At 44.7% G+C, this 18,612-nt stretch overlaps 1 protein-coding gene across 1 annotated transcript in view; it reads right to left on the reverse strand.

Annotated features, from left to right (window-relative positions):
- Positions 1–17,028, reverse strand: part of RAB13 (RAB13, member RAS oncogene family) — a 56,328-nt gene extending 39,300 nt beyond the window's left edge. The window contains exon 1 of the mRNA XM_078669775.1: positions 16,794–17,028. Coding sequence (XP_078525901.1) covers positions 16,794–16,917 — 124 coding nt within the window. The 5' untranslated portion in view covers positions 16,918–17,028. The remainder of the gene's footprint in view (positions 1–16,793) is intronic.
- Between the last annotated feature and the right edge of the window lie 1,584 nt (positions 17,029–18,612).

Raw genomic sequence — 18,612 nt, forward strand, 5'->3', positions numbered from 1 at the left:
CTCGTGTCAATTGCAGTCAGGTGGGTCGCTAAAGTTTGTTGTTCGAACAAGTGGTTTGCTGTTCTAAAAAGTTTGGGAACCAATGCACTAGAATGTATAAAACACGGAATTAATTTCTATTCCAAAAGAAAGGCATAAGACACAGCATGAGGAACACGAGTGGAAAGTATAGTCGGGGTTCCCGATGTGGCCTCATAGAAATCGAGTGGGAGGCACTGTGAAATAATTCACTTAAATGTGTTGTTCAATTTATACTGACCTATTCGGATCACGTGTTCCCCTCTGGCAAACCAAACTTATTTTATAAATGTACAGGACCTAACCCTTCAAGTCCGACAGACAGAGCAGACTGTCTGTCGTTCAGTAAACCACCGGAAGTAGCGTGTATTTGCAAAGGATGAGGAATCAGAACAGAAATTCAGGGAGCCTGCCAGCTCATCCTGCCATGTTATTTTCCCTGGCATTCTTAGATCTTCTATATTAAGCTTATAAAGAAAACCCGAAAATGAAAGACCCCAAATGCAAAAGAAAAACAACTGGCCAGATGAGATCTACTCACAGTGGACTCGGTACACCTTCAAACATATTTTTTGTTAAATTAGAAATGCGTTGGAGATGCTTTAAAAGAGAGATGGCGGGTCTGGTTAATAACGAGCTCTCTTTCATGGCGGAAACTTGTATAGACAGGACATCCGAGCGCCAACACAAACAAAACAAAGCAACAGGCAGCAGTAGGCCCGAAAGTGAGTCACTAGCCTGCTAGAGGAAACCAAGAGCAGCAAGCAGGAGTCGACAAAAAACACACAAACCTCGGGTCCCAGAAACAATGTAGAGGGGACCCCTTGAAATAAGACACTGGGCCCTAAGGATACCACACCGGGCCAAAAACAAACAAGAATTTCAGATCCCGATAATAGAAAATACAAAAGCTGGGCGAGGGGTCAGGGGAGCCCGGGGCTCAGAAAGAAAAGGTCACCCACCCCCAGGAAACAAAACCTCTGACCCAGCCGAGCAAAGGATTAAAAGAAAAGCAACTGGCTCCAGAAATAATGGCCATGGCCCCCTACCTAGAAAGTAAAGTCCATGCGTACCAAAAACAAACAAAATATGAGCCACAGAAAGAGAAGTCAAAAAGACCACCGCCAAAGCAAAGCCCCTGTCCTCAAGAAGAAAAGCCCAAACAGAAAGCATCATGCCCAAAGAAAGAAAAGTACCAGGCCCTAAATAAGAGTTTAAAGTAAAAAAAAAAAAACCTCTGGGAAAGAACCGGGAGGAAAAAGACCCTTTCCATGGAAAACCAACACCCCTTAGGTGGAACCGGTACAAAAAGAACAGGCTACTGCTTAGGCGAGAAGACACAACAACTCGGAAAAGTACCAATTAGTTAGGAATTAAACTGCACATTTCTGAGCGCCGGGAGAAGGTGTGTCCGCGCTGATTAAACATCAAACAGATGTGTAAACCAAGCTCAACTGAATAAACAATTCTGGAAAGTCAGAGACACCAACGCACGGAGCAAAAAAAGTTATGACCTCACCTGCAGAAGTGACGTTAGATATCTCATAATCGACGCCTGCTGTGAAGTGCAAGTTCCCCCATGGTTTTCAGGTAATAAACCGATATATACCCTACTCAATGGTATTAATTTTATTTACAGTCGGTAGACGGAAGGTTAAAGGGACGGCAGGCATTTGAACCGGTGACCACGTCATCAAAATACTTCATGTATTCCTCTCAAAGCTGCCACAAAGTACAGTCCGTGGTACGACCGTGGGCAGCATTGATGCCAGCAAGGTGGCAGTAGGGGGTCTGGGTGGGTCAGGTATTGTGGAAGGAAGTCTAAATTTTTTTTTTAATAAACGGGCAAGCATTTGTTTGCAGTTTTATAAATGCTTATTTAACATTTTTGCTGAATATTAGTGTTCAGCTGCTTGTGCTGGGGGGGCGGGGGGGATCGCACATGAAGGTCAAGAGGGCTGCTAGCAGGCCCCGGACAGTATTTTGAGCATCACTGGTCTAAACCAGTGCTTAATTTGTAAAACATTAAGTGCCAGGGCACTCATCAGGAGGCCACTACAGCTTGCACCACCAATTGCCCCAGCCATGATGCCAATGACAAAACCAAACAAGCTAGTAACCATCACATTCCTACAAGTGTGACAATTCAGACTATCCCAGGCCCCCAAATCTATGAGATTAGCATGGGCGGCATGTATTAGTCATCTTTAATGTATATTGAATTAGTAAACAAACTGTAGTTGTGCTCACTCTAAATCAGACAAACAGCGCAACCATTTGGCAGACTGTTATAAGTGCTGGTGCTGCCAATTAAGTGCTGGTGGCGAGCACTGGAAACCACTGGCTCAAATTAAGCACTGGTCTAAACCATCATACTAGGAAACAAACATTCAACATGCGCCTAAACGAGGCACAAAAAGCTTTCTTACACAGCCAATCTGAAAGCAGGACTGGGATTACTCTGGAGTGGCATTGCTTTTTTTTGGGAACTCTTGATTTCCCCAAGGAACAGTCTAAATCCGATGGGAAGATGGAGAGAGGTGTGGGTGGACAAGAGACTGACATGGCATCTTTCCTTACAGCTTTTCGGTAGAGTGGCTCAAGCCTGGAAAATCCTGGACCATGCCAATCAGGATGTACCATCAGGCCTACCAAATCTGTGGGCAAGAAAAGCTAGAGAAGGAGGAGCTAGAATGGGAGAAGAGGAGAGAGGAGGAGAGATGAAGAAAATTGTGAAATCAGAGGTGTGTATTACCTTGTGTTACCAAATGAAATCTAACTAGCTGTCCTGAAAAGTAAGGCATCTCTTGGTCGAGCCAGGACAAACTTTTGGACCAGGAATTTACACTACAGAAAAAAAGCAAACCATGTCTCCATGTCAGCATCTTAAGCCTCACCCTTTCATCAAAATCTGATCACTGGTGTAATCCCCCTATAATCTGCCTCATTTTCGGCTCCATTTTTGTTCTACTCTTACAATTACTAGCCTCATACCAACCTTATTTGGTCATTATTTCACTGATTTTCTCTCCCACTTCTGCTGGAATGCAGTTAACTACACCTCTCACTTCTCCCCTGAATCTCACACACTGCACAAGTATGCCGACTTGACTTTCCCTGAGTTACTACGATGCTCAAACTTTAACTACGACTATAGAATTGCATATTTTTATTTTGTAATAAAGTTATCGCATATGATCTATAGATGGATACTAAGCCTACTTAGAGGATACCATAAATATGTTTCTAATGCATTTTACCGCAAACATTTGGCGAATTGCCCATTAATGTGAATGCCCTGAGAATCGATAGCCTTTACGTATTGGCACCTATGTCACAACTAGTAACTGCCAAGCTCGAACTCAGTGAAATATCGTAACCTTCATTAGGACGGTTGTGAGGGCATATCGGTTATAATTATCAACTGAACCGAAAATGAATGAGGATTGGATGTTTTTCTAAGAATTAAAAATCAGTAAATAATTGGATACAAGTAATGCAAGCATGTACGACGTACTCACATTACCAAGGAGTAGAATCATTGAACATTATGGCGCACCAATTTTGTCAGTATTGGTAGTTTTCAATATTAAGGTATTAACAATGTTACTGCGTTGAGAGATTAATCTAAACGAAGTATTGTAGCGGTCATCGAGCAGAAGTCTGCTAAATGCTATCTTCACCCTGTGCTCCCCTGATCTTATATGACTGGATGATGGGCAAGTGAGCATTTACAGAAAACAATTGCATACAAGTTTGACCTTCATTTAATAGGCACTCTAAAAAAATATACACACATACATATATATATTTTTTTTACATTTGCAGGACCAGGCTTTGTTGACAAAAATAAACAATTACATCCATCACAGTAGATTCAAGACATTATTACTCAATTTTCTAGGGATAACATTGCGAGCCTAGAAAGGGCTAGTTGATCAGACCGTTAAGAAAGTCACTCCGTGCAGATCCAAATCTTGGGCATGAGTTGTTTTCAAGTGATTATCAAGAAATCATAGAGGAATACAGGTTTAAAAAATAAAGTCCTTCCCTCAGGTCTACCACGATTACGATTATGCAGCCTAAAAAATGCAAGAATGAGTAAAATATTAGTCCTCTACTATTAAAATTTAGTATTGCTACTCTTCAAGTGTTGGTCCTTTGAAAAGGTTCAACCATAATGTTAAAGGGAGATCAGAATCTGTAATGCTTATGGTTTATTAGGCAAATGCAGCTGTCACTATATGTCCCATTTTTGAACTGCGGCGCTATAAAATTTTTACAGCATCTGGACAGCATAGAAAATTCCTTCCATCACAGGCATGTACATTTTCTGCCATTTGGACGGTCTGTCCTAGAACACAAAGAATACGGAACCAATGCTTTGTGTGGGTGGCAAATGTTCACCAATTGGCTTCGCCGCTGGGCTTTCGATGAACTAAAGACTTCAGTCCTTAATGAGCTTCTTCGACCAAATGTCTACCACGGTCTTAAACATTTAAACAAGAAAGTTTCAAGATTGCCGGCCTCAAGGGCCTTTATGGCACTATCCAGACACCATCTTGAATGTTGGATAGCAATTGTTATGAGTGATTATGTGGCATAGTTTCATACGACTGAACAGGCTTTGTGGACATTATCTAGGTAGTCTCCAGAATACAAAGTAGGCTGATCAAATAATGGCAGAGTTTCAGAAGATTATAATGAGGTTAGGTTTCAAGACACTACCAAATTTTACAGAAAGATTGAATAAATTACGATTTAGTTCTGTAAATTGTGTACATTGTGAACAAGCACTCCAATCTGAATAGCATTTCCAACTATTTGACATCATATAATGATCCGAGACAGAAATGGCTCAAATATCAGTTTTGTTAAATACTAAATGATCAACATACTGAGTAAAAAATAGCACCTGCTATTATTTAGAACAATTGTATCCATTTAAGAAACATCTTTCCATATAAAGATCTGTGATATAATAGACACTCCCTCTGGAGACTGACAGATCTATGTGTATGTAAAATGTTCATGTCTGCGAAAAGTGCTGGATTGAGTACCTTCGAGATAGGTAATCTTTTACACCAATAAACCATTTAAAGAAAACACAAGGAGATGATGGACGGAGCACTGAAACGTTTCAGACTCTCACCCTCAGTCACAGCTCTGGGTTGAGTCAATCATCGTTCTTTAGCTCACTTTGCTACCCCAGTTCAGACCCAGCCAGATGCAAATCAGTCTTGACCCTATGCCTCATGGGAACAGTCAAGCCTGAACTGCTAAGCCAGGTCTTCTCTGGGCCGGAAACAAGAATCCTGCGACCGGTTTCGGGGTAATACCCCTCATGAGCTAGGCTAGCTTGAATCCAGTGGCAAAGTGAGCAAGAGACCCACATCTGGGCATACCCTGCCAACTTAGGGCAAATAAAGCAAACATAAGGAGATGATGGACGGAGCGTAGAAACTTTTCAGACACTCACTCCCATTCACAGATCTGGGTTGAATTCATCATCGTTCTTTAATTCACTTCACTACCCCAGTTCAGACCCAGCCATATGCAAATCAGTCTCAACCCTATGCGTCATGGTAACAGTCCAGCCTGAACTGCCAAGCCAGGTCTTTCCTAGAACGGAAACAAGCATCACGGGACCGGTTTCGAGGTAACACCCCTCAGTTGGCAGGGTATACCCAGACGTAGGTCCCTTGTTCACTTTGCCACTGGATTCAAGCACACAGTTAAGACTGATTTGCATATGGCTGGGTCTTAACTGGGTGGCGAAGTGAGCTAAAGAACGATGATGGATTCAATCCAGATCTTGTGACTGGAGGCGAGTGCCTAAAAAGTTTCAGTGCTCCGCCCATCATCTCCTTGTGTTTGCCATGAGTTGGCAGATGTGGGTCCCTTGCTCACTTTGCCACTGGATTCAAGCTAGCCTGGCTGATGAGGGGTGTTACCCCGAAACCAGTCCCAGGATGCTTGTTTCTGGTCCAGGGAAGACCTGGCTTGGCAGTTTGGGCCAGACTGTTCCCATGAGGCACAGGGTCAAGACTGATCTGCATATGGCTGGGTCTGAACTGGGGTGGTGAAGTGAGCTAAAGAACGATGATGGATTCAACGCAGATCTGTGACTGTGGGTGTGTCTGAAAAGTTTCAGCGCGCCGTCCGTCATCTCCTTGTGTTTGCTTTAATAAACCATTTAAGGCATTTGCAGTGCATGCATCCCCACCCACTGCTCCTCCAGTTGAGTCAGTTCTTGGGAAGAGGGTACCAGTAGACTGTGCTGGTCTACTGTCTGGAAAGGATACCCGTAGACCGTGTTGGTGCTAGAAATCTCAATTTTCAAGAAGCAAAAATTCCTTCACCGGGGCAGCGCTGTGTATCTGGAAAAACATCCCTATGGCACATAGGATGGTCCTCTCACTCGGCACCATCGAGAGGTGTTAACGAACTTTTATCCAAATGATAAAATGCCTCTTTAGGTGACCCGACACCCGTTTACCCCATCTATGCAATCATGAAGACCACATCTGATTTACCCATTTTCATAAGTGCATCTGCTGCATTCTAGACTAAGTTTTCATGCACACCTTAAAGTTTTTACTATGCAAACATCACTGTATACTGAAGTATTGCAGTTCCTAAAAAGAAAGTACCAAAAACGTGGGGGAAGCACACTAGATGTGTTCCAATCATTATATATTATCCCACTTCAACTATATTATTTTCCTTGGAGCGATCCCGCTTATAAAATTCCAAAGCAATAAACAGGACAGTCCCTGCTCCTCATTTAATCCTAGACTTTAATGAAAAATCACTCATTTCGCCCCGGCAACGCATTTCGTTGTGCCATGACACCTTCTTCAGGGCAAGTGATGTTAGCGCTATGCTCTGGAACGTCCCAAACACAGTCGAATTGTAGCAAATTTGCCATTTCTTTCAACATCTACTCCTATGTTGTGAAATCCAGAGCTCTAAAACCACTAATTTATCGTCTGAGCAGTTCTCAATATCTAAGACTCTGGTCCATAATTGTACAGCAAAATGGAAGTTTCGCCATCCAATCAGAATAAACCATTCAGCACTTTCAATCACCTGTGACATCTGTAATTGAATTTCATCAGGATGTCATATTCCAAACTAAACCTGTGAAGATCCTTTAAATGAAGCACAGGATTGTTTGGAAATGGACATTTAAATGAAGAGACGCTCTGACCTGGTTATCACACTAGAAGTTTATGAGAGGGACCGCTCCATAGTAAACTATATATCATTGAAGTGGACTAATATATAGTAGTAGGAACACTTATTGTGCACCACCTCTGCATTATTGGTATTTTCTTCAGTTTATTTGGTCTTAAGAAAACATGACCTTTGGAAGGTGTAGGACCCACAACTGAATGGATACTTTTGCATGTGGAATGCTATAACTTCAGTTGCCCTTTTGTGTACATTTCACTTTATAAAAAGTTTCACTCACTAGGTCAGCTTTAACGTCCTCTAATGTCACCCAAATGCGATCCGCACAATGAAAAACGTATAACAAATAAACACAGGATGAAAGAATAAGCAAGATCTTTGGGGGCCACAGCCAAACTCGAGAGGTAAGATATACCCTTGAGGTGACCACAGCTCTAAACCAGTCTGGAAAAAATGTTCTCCGCCAATACCTTTTCATCTGCTTTCTGTGACATCAGCCTTCTGGGAAAGCCTTACAATATATAAAGAGAGAGTGGACAGACTGACACTGAATAGAGAACCATTAGAGCAGTCATTCAGTCATACCAGCATATAGTCCAGCACAAAGGCAGAGCTTTGCCCAAACCAGGAATGAACCAACCAGACTGCTAGGGTAAGATCAATGCATGAGTAAAAGGTTTGGGCTAAATGTGTAGACAATTTGGTAGGATGAGAGACAATATATAGAAAACAGACACTTAGGTACATACGAACACGTAGAAACAAGCAATTACAGATTAAATAAATTTAAGATGTCTTTATTCTTTGTTGTGCTTCACAAGATATAACCAGCCAACGCGTTTCGCCCAAACATGGGCTTCTTCAGGGCTGTAACGGGGCTGTAATGGCATACAACATAAGGACACTTTAAAAATTGAGGATATATAACCAAGAAAATATTAATTTCTATTTTAGCGGGTAAAAGTGCAGTGTATAGAGAGAGATTTATTGAGAGGCAGAGGCTAAGAAAACTATGTGTGAAAAAACGCAAAAAAGTGTTGTGCAGACAAGACTGACAGGAAACCACCATGGCTAGACAGGACAGACGGTAAGAAAAGCAGGCCCCACCTTGGTCAACCTAGTCAGTGCGATGAGGAACCAGCATTGTTAGGGAGTGCCAGACCGACAAGAAGCCGGCATGACTGCACTACGCTGACAAGGAACCAGCAGTTTGCAGCTGGACCAGATCACAAAGATTAAAAACGAAAAAACCTGGACTGGCTCAGGCTGACACGTAATCATGACTAGAGTGGACAAAGACCCACCAGGTTTTGTCTGAGCAAGGCCAGAGCGACACAGACCGCGCCGGTCTAGGCTGGGACACATGAAACCAACAAGAAACCAGCAAGGACAGATTAGAGAAAAGGCCTTCAAACTAGGGGGTGGGTCCTAGGGTGGGCCTTAGTTGATCCAAGATGGGGCGCCAGGCTCTGACCAAGAGAAGCATTATGCTGATATATTGTTAATAGAGGAAAAAATGAGTATCGGTAATCCACTCTGTAATGGGCCATCACTAACACCTTTTGTTATTTACTAGCTGAGTGTGGGTGTCAAAAGGGAGGGATCCCAAATATTCCTAAACCCACCCACCACTACTGATAATCACACTCTGGATACTTTTACACTTTAGTAAGGCCTGGCTGACCAGAATAGTATGTTTGGCAACTCTGTATTTTATTGCGTTTTTAAAAAGGGTAACAGAACTGAACTGCAATATTTAAACATGTTATTCATATTTAAACATTGCAAATTTATTAGAATAATAGAAATTCTAGGGGAGGCTAATTATTTTTTTTAATAGGGGGTTGTCTTTAAAAAGTTTGAAAACCACAGGATTAGAGGGCCAAGGAACGCGCCGTCTCCACCAGGTCAGAGAGGCGGGAATCCAACAGGTCTTGGCCAGGCCAGACTTTGCCAACTAGAAAGCAGCCTGGCTAGAGAATGGTCAGCTGTCCGTCAGACCAAACTAAGCTGCATATAAGAATAGGGAGGCCTTGGCCAGACCGATAAGGGGCCTGTAAGGCACAAAGACGAGGAATTCAGGTCTTGAACAAACACAATCTCTGTTATCAGCAGCGTGTTGCAGTAATCAGGACATGTATCCGGTTGTGAAGTTAACAGTTCTTGTTTTCACAGAGTCCTTGTTTCCAAGTTATTGGAGCCGCAGCGTTGTCAGAAAGAGTTTCTTTTTTTATTCAGGGCCACTGAACCATGTTCAGAAATATTTCTGGACCCAACAATCGTCATCACGTTAATGTAGCAGAAGCAAAGTTCCTGCACTCTTCTAAACCGAGTTTGCATCCTTGTACAAGCCTGGTCAGCTTTCAAATCACTCCTGTTTTAGGACTGAAGAGCCTATTCGACTTAATGGGCAACATGTGAACAGTGCAACTTTGAGTGTTTTCATTTAATGTTATCCAACCCCTCCCCCAGCTTCATTTCTGTCCCCACCTACCCTGCGTGAAATCAGCGACCTGGGGTGGTGGGCACTGAAATTATTTTTGGCAGCAGAGGATCAAAATTGTGCAGAGGAGTAAACTAAAATCTGTGGCAATAAAAGGCGAATTGCTGTGGCATACTTAAGCACATCTTGTGGTACTATTAAATCTCTCTTTTGTCTTAACACATATTAGCACAGGCTAGGCAAAAGTTACACCGGACTACAATGCTTGGCAAATGAAAGATAACCAGATAATATCGACAAAGCGTGGGCCACAGCGTGGAGCTAATAACTTTTAATCAGTTGGAGCCAAAAACGTTTTTGCTTTCGTTTGTTGATTGTGCAGCAGATGGATTATGTGGCAAATGTGGACTAACCCATGGTATGCAGAAAACGATGTGGTCGCAGAATCTCAGAGGCCCTTTGTGTGCATCACCACAGAAAAGGAAATTCTAATGTGCTGACTCTGCCCAGACAAGTCATAATCATAGCACTGCGTCTTCCCAAATTCCAAAATGGCAGCACCACTTTTTTCCCCGATTGATGGCCCATCACTCTGTCAAACCCACTGCTTATCTGATTCCTCACCTTCAGACAAGCTTACTTGTAAATCCGGATCTCCTGCGAGATGTTCTCACTGCTCACTAGTAGCTAAGTGCATTGACCAGCTACTACCTCTGCCTTCCTTTTACAACTCGGATCATGATAAAGGGCTTTCAATAAAGGCTGACCAAGTAGGGCATCTGCCAAGAAGTGGCAGATGTAATATCCACCATACTCAGAGTGCCACTGACAGCAGTGCCCGGTTATTACGGCTGACTAAATATCCGCCACTTTTTGGAGGATGGCCGGCATTCGCAAAATTTGTCATGTAGCCCAAAGTCCTCACCTCATATCTGTTCTGGGTATCTGAAATTCTAGAGAGTAAAATGGATCCCACCAACTCTGCGTGGTCAACTTCCCACCTGCCTTGTTTACCAGCCACTCGTGCCTCGAGCCGGAGTATAGGTGGGCCCGGGTATGAGCTTTTGTAGCTTCAGTGTAGAGTCAAGCTTCTGAACAATAGACGAAAATTTACTTTTGGCACTTATTTAGGGACAGGATGCTGGAAAAGAGCTTCAGCCATGGGGCTGTGTTTTGGTGCCCGCATGTATTTTGTGGAGCTGTAATACATGCACAAAATGGCATGCTTTCTGATTCCTGTAGGACATCTAAAGCAAGATCGCTGAATTCTAGAACCGCTGGTCTCTCGCCTTCTGGACTTCTCCTGTTGTTTCTTGCTGGTACCGTGAGGTTGATGCCAAGAGAGCTGGGTCCTAGGACTTCCTTCTGCTACCCAAAAGCACCTAAATGCAGACGGCCATCAACTAGGTGAAACCTATGGAGCTTTGCCCTATGGTGCATTCTGATGGCATGCTGTGCAACTACCAAGGTGACACACCCAAACCTCAACCTGCCCCATCAATGAAGCTAGGGAACAAATCTCAACCGGTAGACTACCTATTTACAATGATCTTTACGATCCTTCGACTCCCTCATACCTTTAACACTTGGCGCAAGAGGATGCATGAGGGCCATCCTTGTCGTCCTCCTTCCAAGAGCATCTCCGTTTCATTGGGAACTCTTGACTTCCCTTCCACCCTCAATCCCTTTTTTCGACTTTTTTAAGTCAAACCTCGAGTTCATCCTGAGCTTGTTACTATCACCTGTAGGAGAACCCTGACTCCATAACATGCAAGTCTGCACCTAGAACTCTAACAAAAATAAATGATACTTCCACTAAAGTATGGCATTGATTTTAAGTAAGGATATCTAGTTCCTTTAAACACTAAAAATGTCCTCTATGACCGGCCTGTGGGGCAATAGCAAAGATGGGGGTATTTATAGTGCCAGCTGAGCTCACCATTGACTTACTCAATCAAAGCCATTCAGCAGCACAGGCTTGTCTATGAACTTACGTATACCTCTCTAGGCCAGCCCACTTCTATACATTCCTCGTTCTAGAATAGTAGTGTGTTATGGTTGAAATATCACACCTGTTTACCATGGTGAAACTAACACCACTGCCTGAAATCTTGTATGTGTGGGGCACATCTCTGATAACTTGGCCCAAGTTTCTTGCAGCTGTTTCGTTCCTGGTTAACAGGCAGTGTACAGTTACTGGGAACCGAGCACTGCATTGTTGTGTAAAGACGCGTTGAGTAGCATTACCCAGCTGGGAGGAAAACTGTGATCTGTTAATGGGGTCACTGATGGCACAGGAGAAGAAGAGGACTTTGGAGCACAGGACGACCCCAGCCAACTACATAGTCTGACCACACCAATCCTTGTCCACAGTGATGACAAACACCAGGACATCTGGGGGTATGGGTAGCGCCATCCAACCGCACACAGGCCTGATCCAAACTGATATGAAATACTTGGGCCTGCACAGGCAGAGAATGCTCCACCCAACCATCCAGCCTAGTCCACAATGACAAGAAGTACTACAGCCTGTAAGGATATGGGATACTCCACCAAATTGTGCCAGCCTGGTCCACGATGATGAGAAATACTAGGACCTGTAGGGGCAGGGTTAGCCGCACACAGCCTCTCCAGCCAGGCCACACCAAGAGGAAACACTGTGGCCCAGAAGGGTACGGTTAGCTCCAGACAAACACACCACATTTTCACACCTAGGAGAAATACCGGGGCACCTAAAAGTAACAGAGTGGGCCACACAGAGGAAATATACTAGGACCAGTGGGGCTGGGGGTAGTAGTTTTATCTAAACACAACAGCCTGGTCCACACCAAGGGGAAATACTGGGTCCTTAGGTATAGGGGTACATCCACACAGCTTCATCAGCTTGGTGCACAATGATGGAAAGTACTACGGCCTGTAATGGAATGGGGTCAGTTCCCCCAGACCCACACCAGTCTGACCCTCACCAAGGAGAAATAGTGAGGGTAGGTCTGCTCAACAAAACCAGCCTGGGCTACACTGATGAGAAATACAAGACACTGTTGAGCGGGAATAGCTCCACCTACCACAACGACCCTGGCAAGCCCTGAAGAGAAGCACTAGAGCAGAGTGTGAGGGCAGCTTCACTCAACTACATCTGCCTAACCCACACTAATGCCCAACCATTAACAAACCAACTCAGCAGCGTACAACGTTGATAAGCACCTGCGGCTTGGCACTACTGATTCCAAAGAGCTTTTTGTGCTTACACCAAGAGGAAAAGTTTGCGCACACAGTTTTCCATGGATATCACATGACAAGTTTGTTTAAATTTTGAAAAAAAGCATTGTTCCCGGAGCCTCTTCACCACTTGTTCCTGCTTCCTAGTTCGAGGACGACCCTCCGAACCAAGGACATCAGGACCCTTCATTAAAAGAACTAGCAAGCTATTGAATCAATGCAGTTTGCCTTACACACCTGAATACCACTGCTAGACCTAGTTGTGTATCCATTCTAAGTACCAGCTTTTATGCAAATGAGTAATTTTTACTAGCATTTAGCAATTTGAATATTTCAACTTCAATTTTGATGTTTAGGTCTGGTGTTAGTAAAGGCTTTTTGATTTTACTAAAATTACATTACACTGACCCATCGGGGGCCAGCAAATAAAAGTAACAATAAAGCCTATGAATGGTAATCAATGGGCTGGCTCTAAGCCCCTTTTAGTTAACCAAATGTCTTGCAAGCAACAAAACGTGCTGCCTCAGGCGAGGCCTAAAAAGCAGGGACAAAGCCAAAGGCTGGCAGTCAAAGCCAGACCTTGCAGCTTTACCAATGCTTTTTTTCATTCACATACAACTGATGCTCTAATTTCCCTCCCTGTTGAAAGAACTTTAATGCTCGATCCCAAGCTCCCACGAGAAGGCAACTCTTTTTTGGTGAAAAGGTGAGTTTTCTGCAAATCAGAAGTGGCAAATCTAAACTGGAACTTGGTAACGGACTCTGCACTGCAGTGCTGAATCCTTCCCAAGTCCAGTGTCGCTGGCAGACAGCCTTAGGGTACCTCTATTACAAGTCCTTCTCCTACCTTACAGGCGACATATGGATCGAACCAATATTTGGGGGTTTACATAATACGCCAATCGCTTTTCGGTAATTTTGGACCGCCGTGCAGCAACATCAAGTTTTGTGTTGCTGGATACATTTGGGAGGCAATATGGTACAAGAGAAAGTGAGTAGGGTCGTGTAAGGTCATTGTGGTTGCTTCGCCATATATGATAACTAATCCTGCTCTGTATGAGGATATTAATAAGAGAAATTGTGCTGAAAGTTTGGGAAAAGAGTGGGCTATGACATCTCACGTTAGGGTTTTAGAAACACAACTCACTACACCAGCCAATCACTCAAGCTACACATGACTTGTGAAGAGTCCAATGGCACAGGTCAGTGCCATGATCATAAGTCATTTGCCAACCTTGCACGGTATGTGTAATAAAAAATAATACAATCCGTACACACCCCCTATGACACTTGCACTTGTGAAAATGGCGATACACCATTATCCAACCTTCCCTGGAAAGATCCAACGCCACAAATGGGCTGTATCAACTCATTTACCACCTGCCTTTTTGGGTGGACATGGACTGTACCAACACTGAAAGAGTCACGTAAAGTACAATGTCGCACTGTACTAGACCAAGATACCCAGAGAATCACACAACTTTCACAAGCAGCCATCTTAAATTACGTAAAGTTATATAAATACATATTGGTGGCATCTTCTGATCCATCCAGGTAGGGTAGTGAAATCTGTACACAAAAGAAAACAAGCTTTACCACGAAAGTGGCCGCACACCAGTCTAAGTGTGCTATAAGAGATTCTATTGGGGGACGAGAGGCAATTTTATTCCACGTTTCAATTACACTGTTTACTGAGACATAGCAAACAACTCCAATATAAGGCTAAGTGAACTATATGCGTTAAGGTGTGGGGAACATCCGGTGGAATTGTCAAAGGAAATGTATACTTCCCCCATGAAAATCACACCACTCTGCTCTGCTACAGCCTTTTATCTAGAAATGTCATCACATAATCACCATTTTTCGTAAAAGAATGTGCGTTTTTAGGCCTGAATTGTTTGAAGCAGGAGTTCAGAATAATATTTCATTCCAGGGTAGTGTCACTTTAAATGGACTTTATTCAGACAGACAATCTCAGGAGGCGCATACATTTGAGTCACTGCCGGATTCTGGTTTATTTCCTGGATTTATACTAATCTCAAAAATAAAAATAGCAAGATTCTATGAAAAAGGGCTTGGCTGAATTAATCGAATTTTTAGAACTGTAAAATGTAAGCAGTTGGGCAAACTTAGCCATTAATTACAGCGTCTTTCGCCCAACAACACATAGCATGCTGAAACCAATAGGGGCCAATCTTATAAGAAGAAAAGTGAACCGACAAGGCATGGTCTTGCTGGCTGAAAGTACCAGAACTCGGGAAATCACATCAGACATGGGTCCACTTAAAATCTAAGCAGTCTGTAGGAAAATGAAATGTCTAAAACTGTCAACAACCACAGACGTGATTTGCCCTGTTGGTGCTAGTTTGGGATAGTGAAAGAAAAGATGCTCCAATGGTGGTTAAATAACGGTTTCAATGACAGTAGACAAGGCTTCCCAGGCCAATCCAGGCTGTTATTTCCCTGCAGAAGGTAACCTTCCAAGCCCCAGTTGGTTTACAGCTGAGTCCTTACATTTATGCAGCTCAGAACCCCACTAGCCTGGGGAACGTGTCGTGCACAGCCTCGAAAGGGGGTTGGATCAGATGTGTACACACATGGCAATACTGCGTGTGCCTCAATGTGGAAATATTTAACATCTCCGGGGGGGTGGGATGGTGGGCAGGAGGATTGCAGGGCTGCTCTTCTCAGTGAAGGGGGAAGTCTCCCTCGTGGGAGACAGTAACTAGTAGTGACTCATTAATGGAAGAAGTTTCCTTCTCGGATTTCCAGCATTGGCTCACCCCGGGCAGAAAGGGGATACTGCACAAGGATGCACACTGTGTAGCACTTACACTCAAAGAACCCTAGGCGCCTGTAGCTAGCGGGCTATTGTGTGCTTTGAATATTTTTGTGTTATTTTCCTTGTTCAGTGTGGTGTTCTCTTCTCTACTAGCTGATGATTTTGTTTTGTTTTTAGAGTGGTTTGCCTTGTGCCCCATCCTTAAATAGGGTTGGAAGCAGTGTGCATATGTTTTTCAGATCTATGCATAAGTAGCTCTCATGGTCTAGGGTTTTACCTCGCATTCTGGATTTGCTGTCCTGTTTATATCATTTGGAAATGAGGAATACAAGTTTCAAAATACAAAGATAAATCGAGTAATGGATGAGCAGGGGCCCGGAAAACTTGAGCTAAGTGGAAACCGTTAAGAAATGTACATGGGTTAATAAAAAAAAAACATTGTCAGTTATCCTGTAACTTTTGTGGTTAGTCACCCAAACTTTGGCTACCAAATTCACAACGGCGACTTGTGTTTTGCTGTCTTGAACGCCTGGGAGCATGAAGGGAGGAGAAAGAGTATTGGGAAGTACAGTGCAAAGAAGGGGTTAAAATGGGTAAAGTTTGGGTAAGGCCTAGGGAATTCGGGAGGGGGGGTGCAATGCGCTGGGGGGGTGCAATGGGTGGGGCGAAGGACCGCAGCGTGGGAACCCGCACACTTGTCACTCTTTCCTCCTGTAATGCACCGTTTGCTGCCTCATGTATTTTGTTAGCTCACAGTTGTCACTTTTACCTCATGTAACCTTAACGTCTGCTTTTGTAATTTGTTCACCTGTAATTTTCTGTTCCTTTTGTGAAGCGCTCTGACGCCTTCGGGTAAAGTCCGCGCTATATAAAAACGCATATATAAATAAATAAAATACTGTGTATAGTGGAGAGATGCAGTGGGGGGGGGGGGGGGGGTGAGGTAGAAAATGAGGCAGTGTAGAGAGCGCCAGGGTGCCCACCGGGGGAGTCTAGGCGCTGTCCAAGAACACAGCGCCATCAATGAAGGGAGCAGAGTGCGCAATAGTTCATACAAAGTTCTAGCATCCTGCCCCCCACCCTCCCGCCGGTGGTAGAGTTGAGGGGGTCGGTTCCCCCCGGCCCCTCCCTCACCTATGGTGGAGATGTAGGTGCTGTTGAAGTTGTCTTCGGCGAAGCGGATGATGAGGCAGGTCTTGCCCACCCCGCTGTCCCCGATCAGCAGCAGCTTGAAGAGGTGATCGTACGCCTTCGCCATCTTACAGCGGGGAGAGCGCAGCGCCGAGGGGGAGGCGCCACATGGAAGAGGAGGAGGGGGGGGCGGGCTGAGCCAGGACCGGGCGGGGCTCCCGGGAGAGGCGGAGGGGAGGGCCGCCGTCTGAGGAGGGCAGGTCTACCCGCTGAGAGGCCCAGGGAGGCGGCACCCCCTAAGGAGAGGGCCAACCGACGAGGAGGGGACAGGGAGGCCGGAGAGGCGACCCCCCACCTGAGGCAGGGGGAATGGAACGGGCCAGGGTCACCAGAGGGATGTATGGAGGGAGCCGCCCTCTGAGGATGAAGGCCAGCCCCCCACGAGAACTGAAGCCCACGGAGACACGCAGGGCCCAACTCTGAGAGACCTGGAGGCGGGCACCGAGGGGAGGCGCCCTCAGAGAGGAGGAGGGGACGAGAGAGCCCTGTATGTGAGAGAGGAAAGGTGGGAACAGGAGTGCCCAACCCGCAGGAGGCGGGAGCAGAAGAGGAGTGCCATCTCCTGAGAGGTTGGAGCAGGCCCGGAGGGGCAAACCACAAGGGTGGAGTTGGCCAGAGGAGTGCCATCTCCTGAGAGGGTGGAGCAGGCCCTGGAGGGGCAAACCACAGGGGTGGAGAAGGCCAGAGGAGTGCCATCTCCTGAGAGGGTGGAGCAGGCCCTGGAGGGGCAAACCACAGGGGTGGAGGACGCCAGAGGAACTACAAAATTCTAAATGAATATGGAGTAATGAGGCTACTGCCTCGGTATCCAAAAACTCATCACTGTCGGAAGGTATCTGACAGGAGAAGACATGACTCAGACGGGTGGAGGACCTCTCCTGAGAGGGTGGGACAGACCCTGGAGGGGCAAACCACAGAGGTGGAGGAGGCTAGAGGAGTGCCCTCTCCTGAAAGGGTGGGACAGGCCCTGGAGGGGCAAACTACAAGGGTGGAGGAGGCTAGAGGAGGGCCATCTCCAGGATACAAGCATGGACAATGCTGATAGGTCTGCCTGATAAATGCACTGTGAAGTAAGACCTAAAAATCCATGGACGTTAATCACTGCCTCCTGCATAACGTTTCCACCCCTAGCCCTTCTGCAATCTGTCGTCTAAAACACATACTTTCTGTGACAAACACAGAGTTGTATCCCCAAAAGTATTTATTTATTTATTTAATGCTATTTTATATATCACGAACATTACCCAAAGGTGTCAGTGCGCTTTACATAAGAACCAGTTGCGATACATAAGGACTCAGGGTTACGTGCGTTGCATAAAAGATACATAGAGAAAAAAATTGCAAATGTACAAGTTATAGTCACACAAGGAGGAGCACTCAAGGAAGGGATACGAATGGATATACTCTAAGAGTCACATAGGAATGGTAGAGAGTACAAAGGTCTACTGCATATACTAGTGATTAGAGTTATCTCTATATACATAGGGAAGGGATACGAATGGATATACTCTAAGAGTCACATAGGAATGGTAGAGAGTACAAAGGTCTACTGCATATACTAGTGATTAGAGTTATCTCTATATACATAGTGAAGGGATACGAATGGATATACTCTAAGAGTCACATAGGAATGGCAGATAGTACAAAGGTCTACTGCATATACTAGTGATTAGAGTTATCTCTATATATATAGGGAAGGGATACAAATGGATATACTCTAAGAGTCACATAGGAATGGTAGAGAGTACAAAGGTCTACTGCA

Source organism: Lissotriton helveticus, chromosome 12 (genome assembly GCF_964261635.1).
Source record: "Lissotriton helveticus chromosome 12, aLisHel1.1, whole genome shotgun sequence".
Classification (NCBI taxonomy): domain Eukaryota; kingdom Metazoa; phylum Chordata; class Amphibia; order Caudata; family Salamandridae; genus Lissotriton; species Lissotriton helveticus.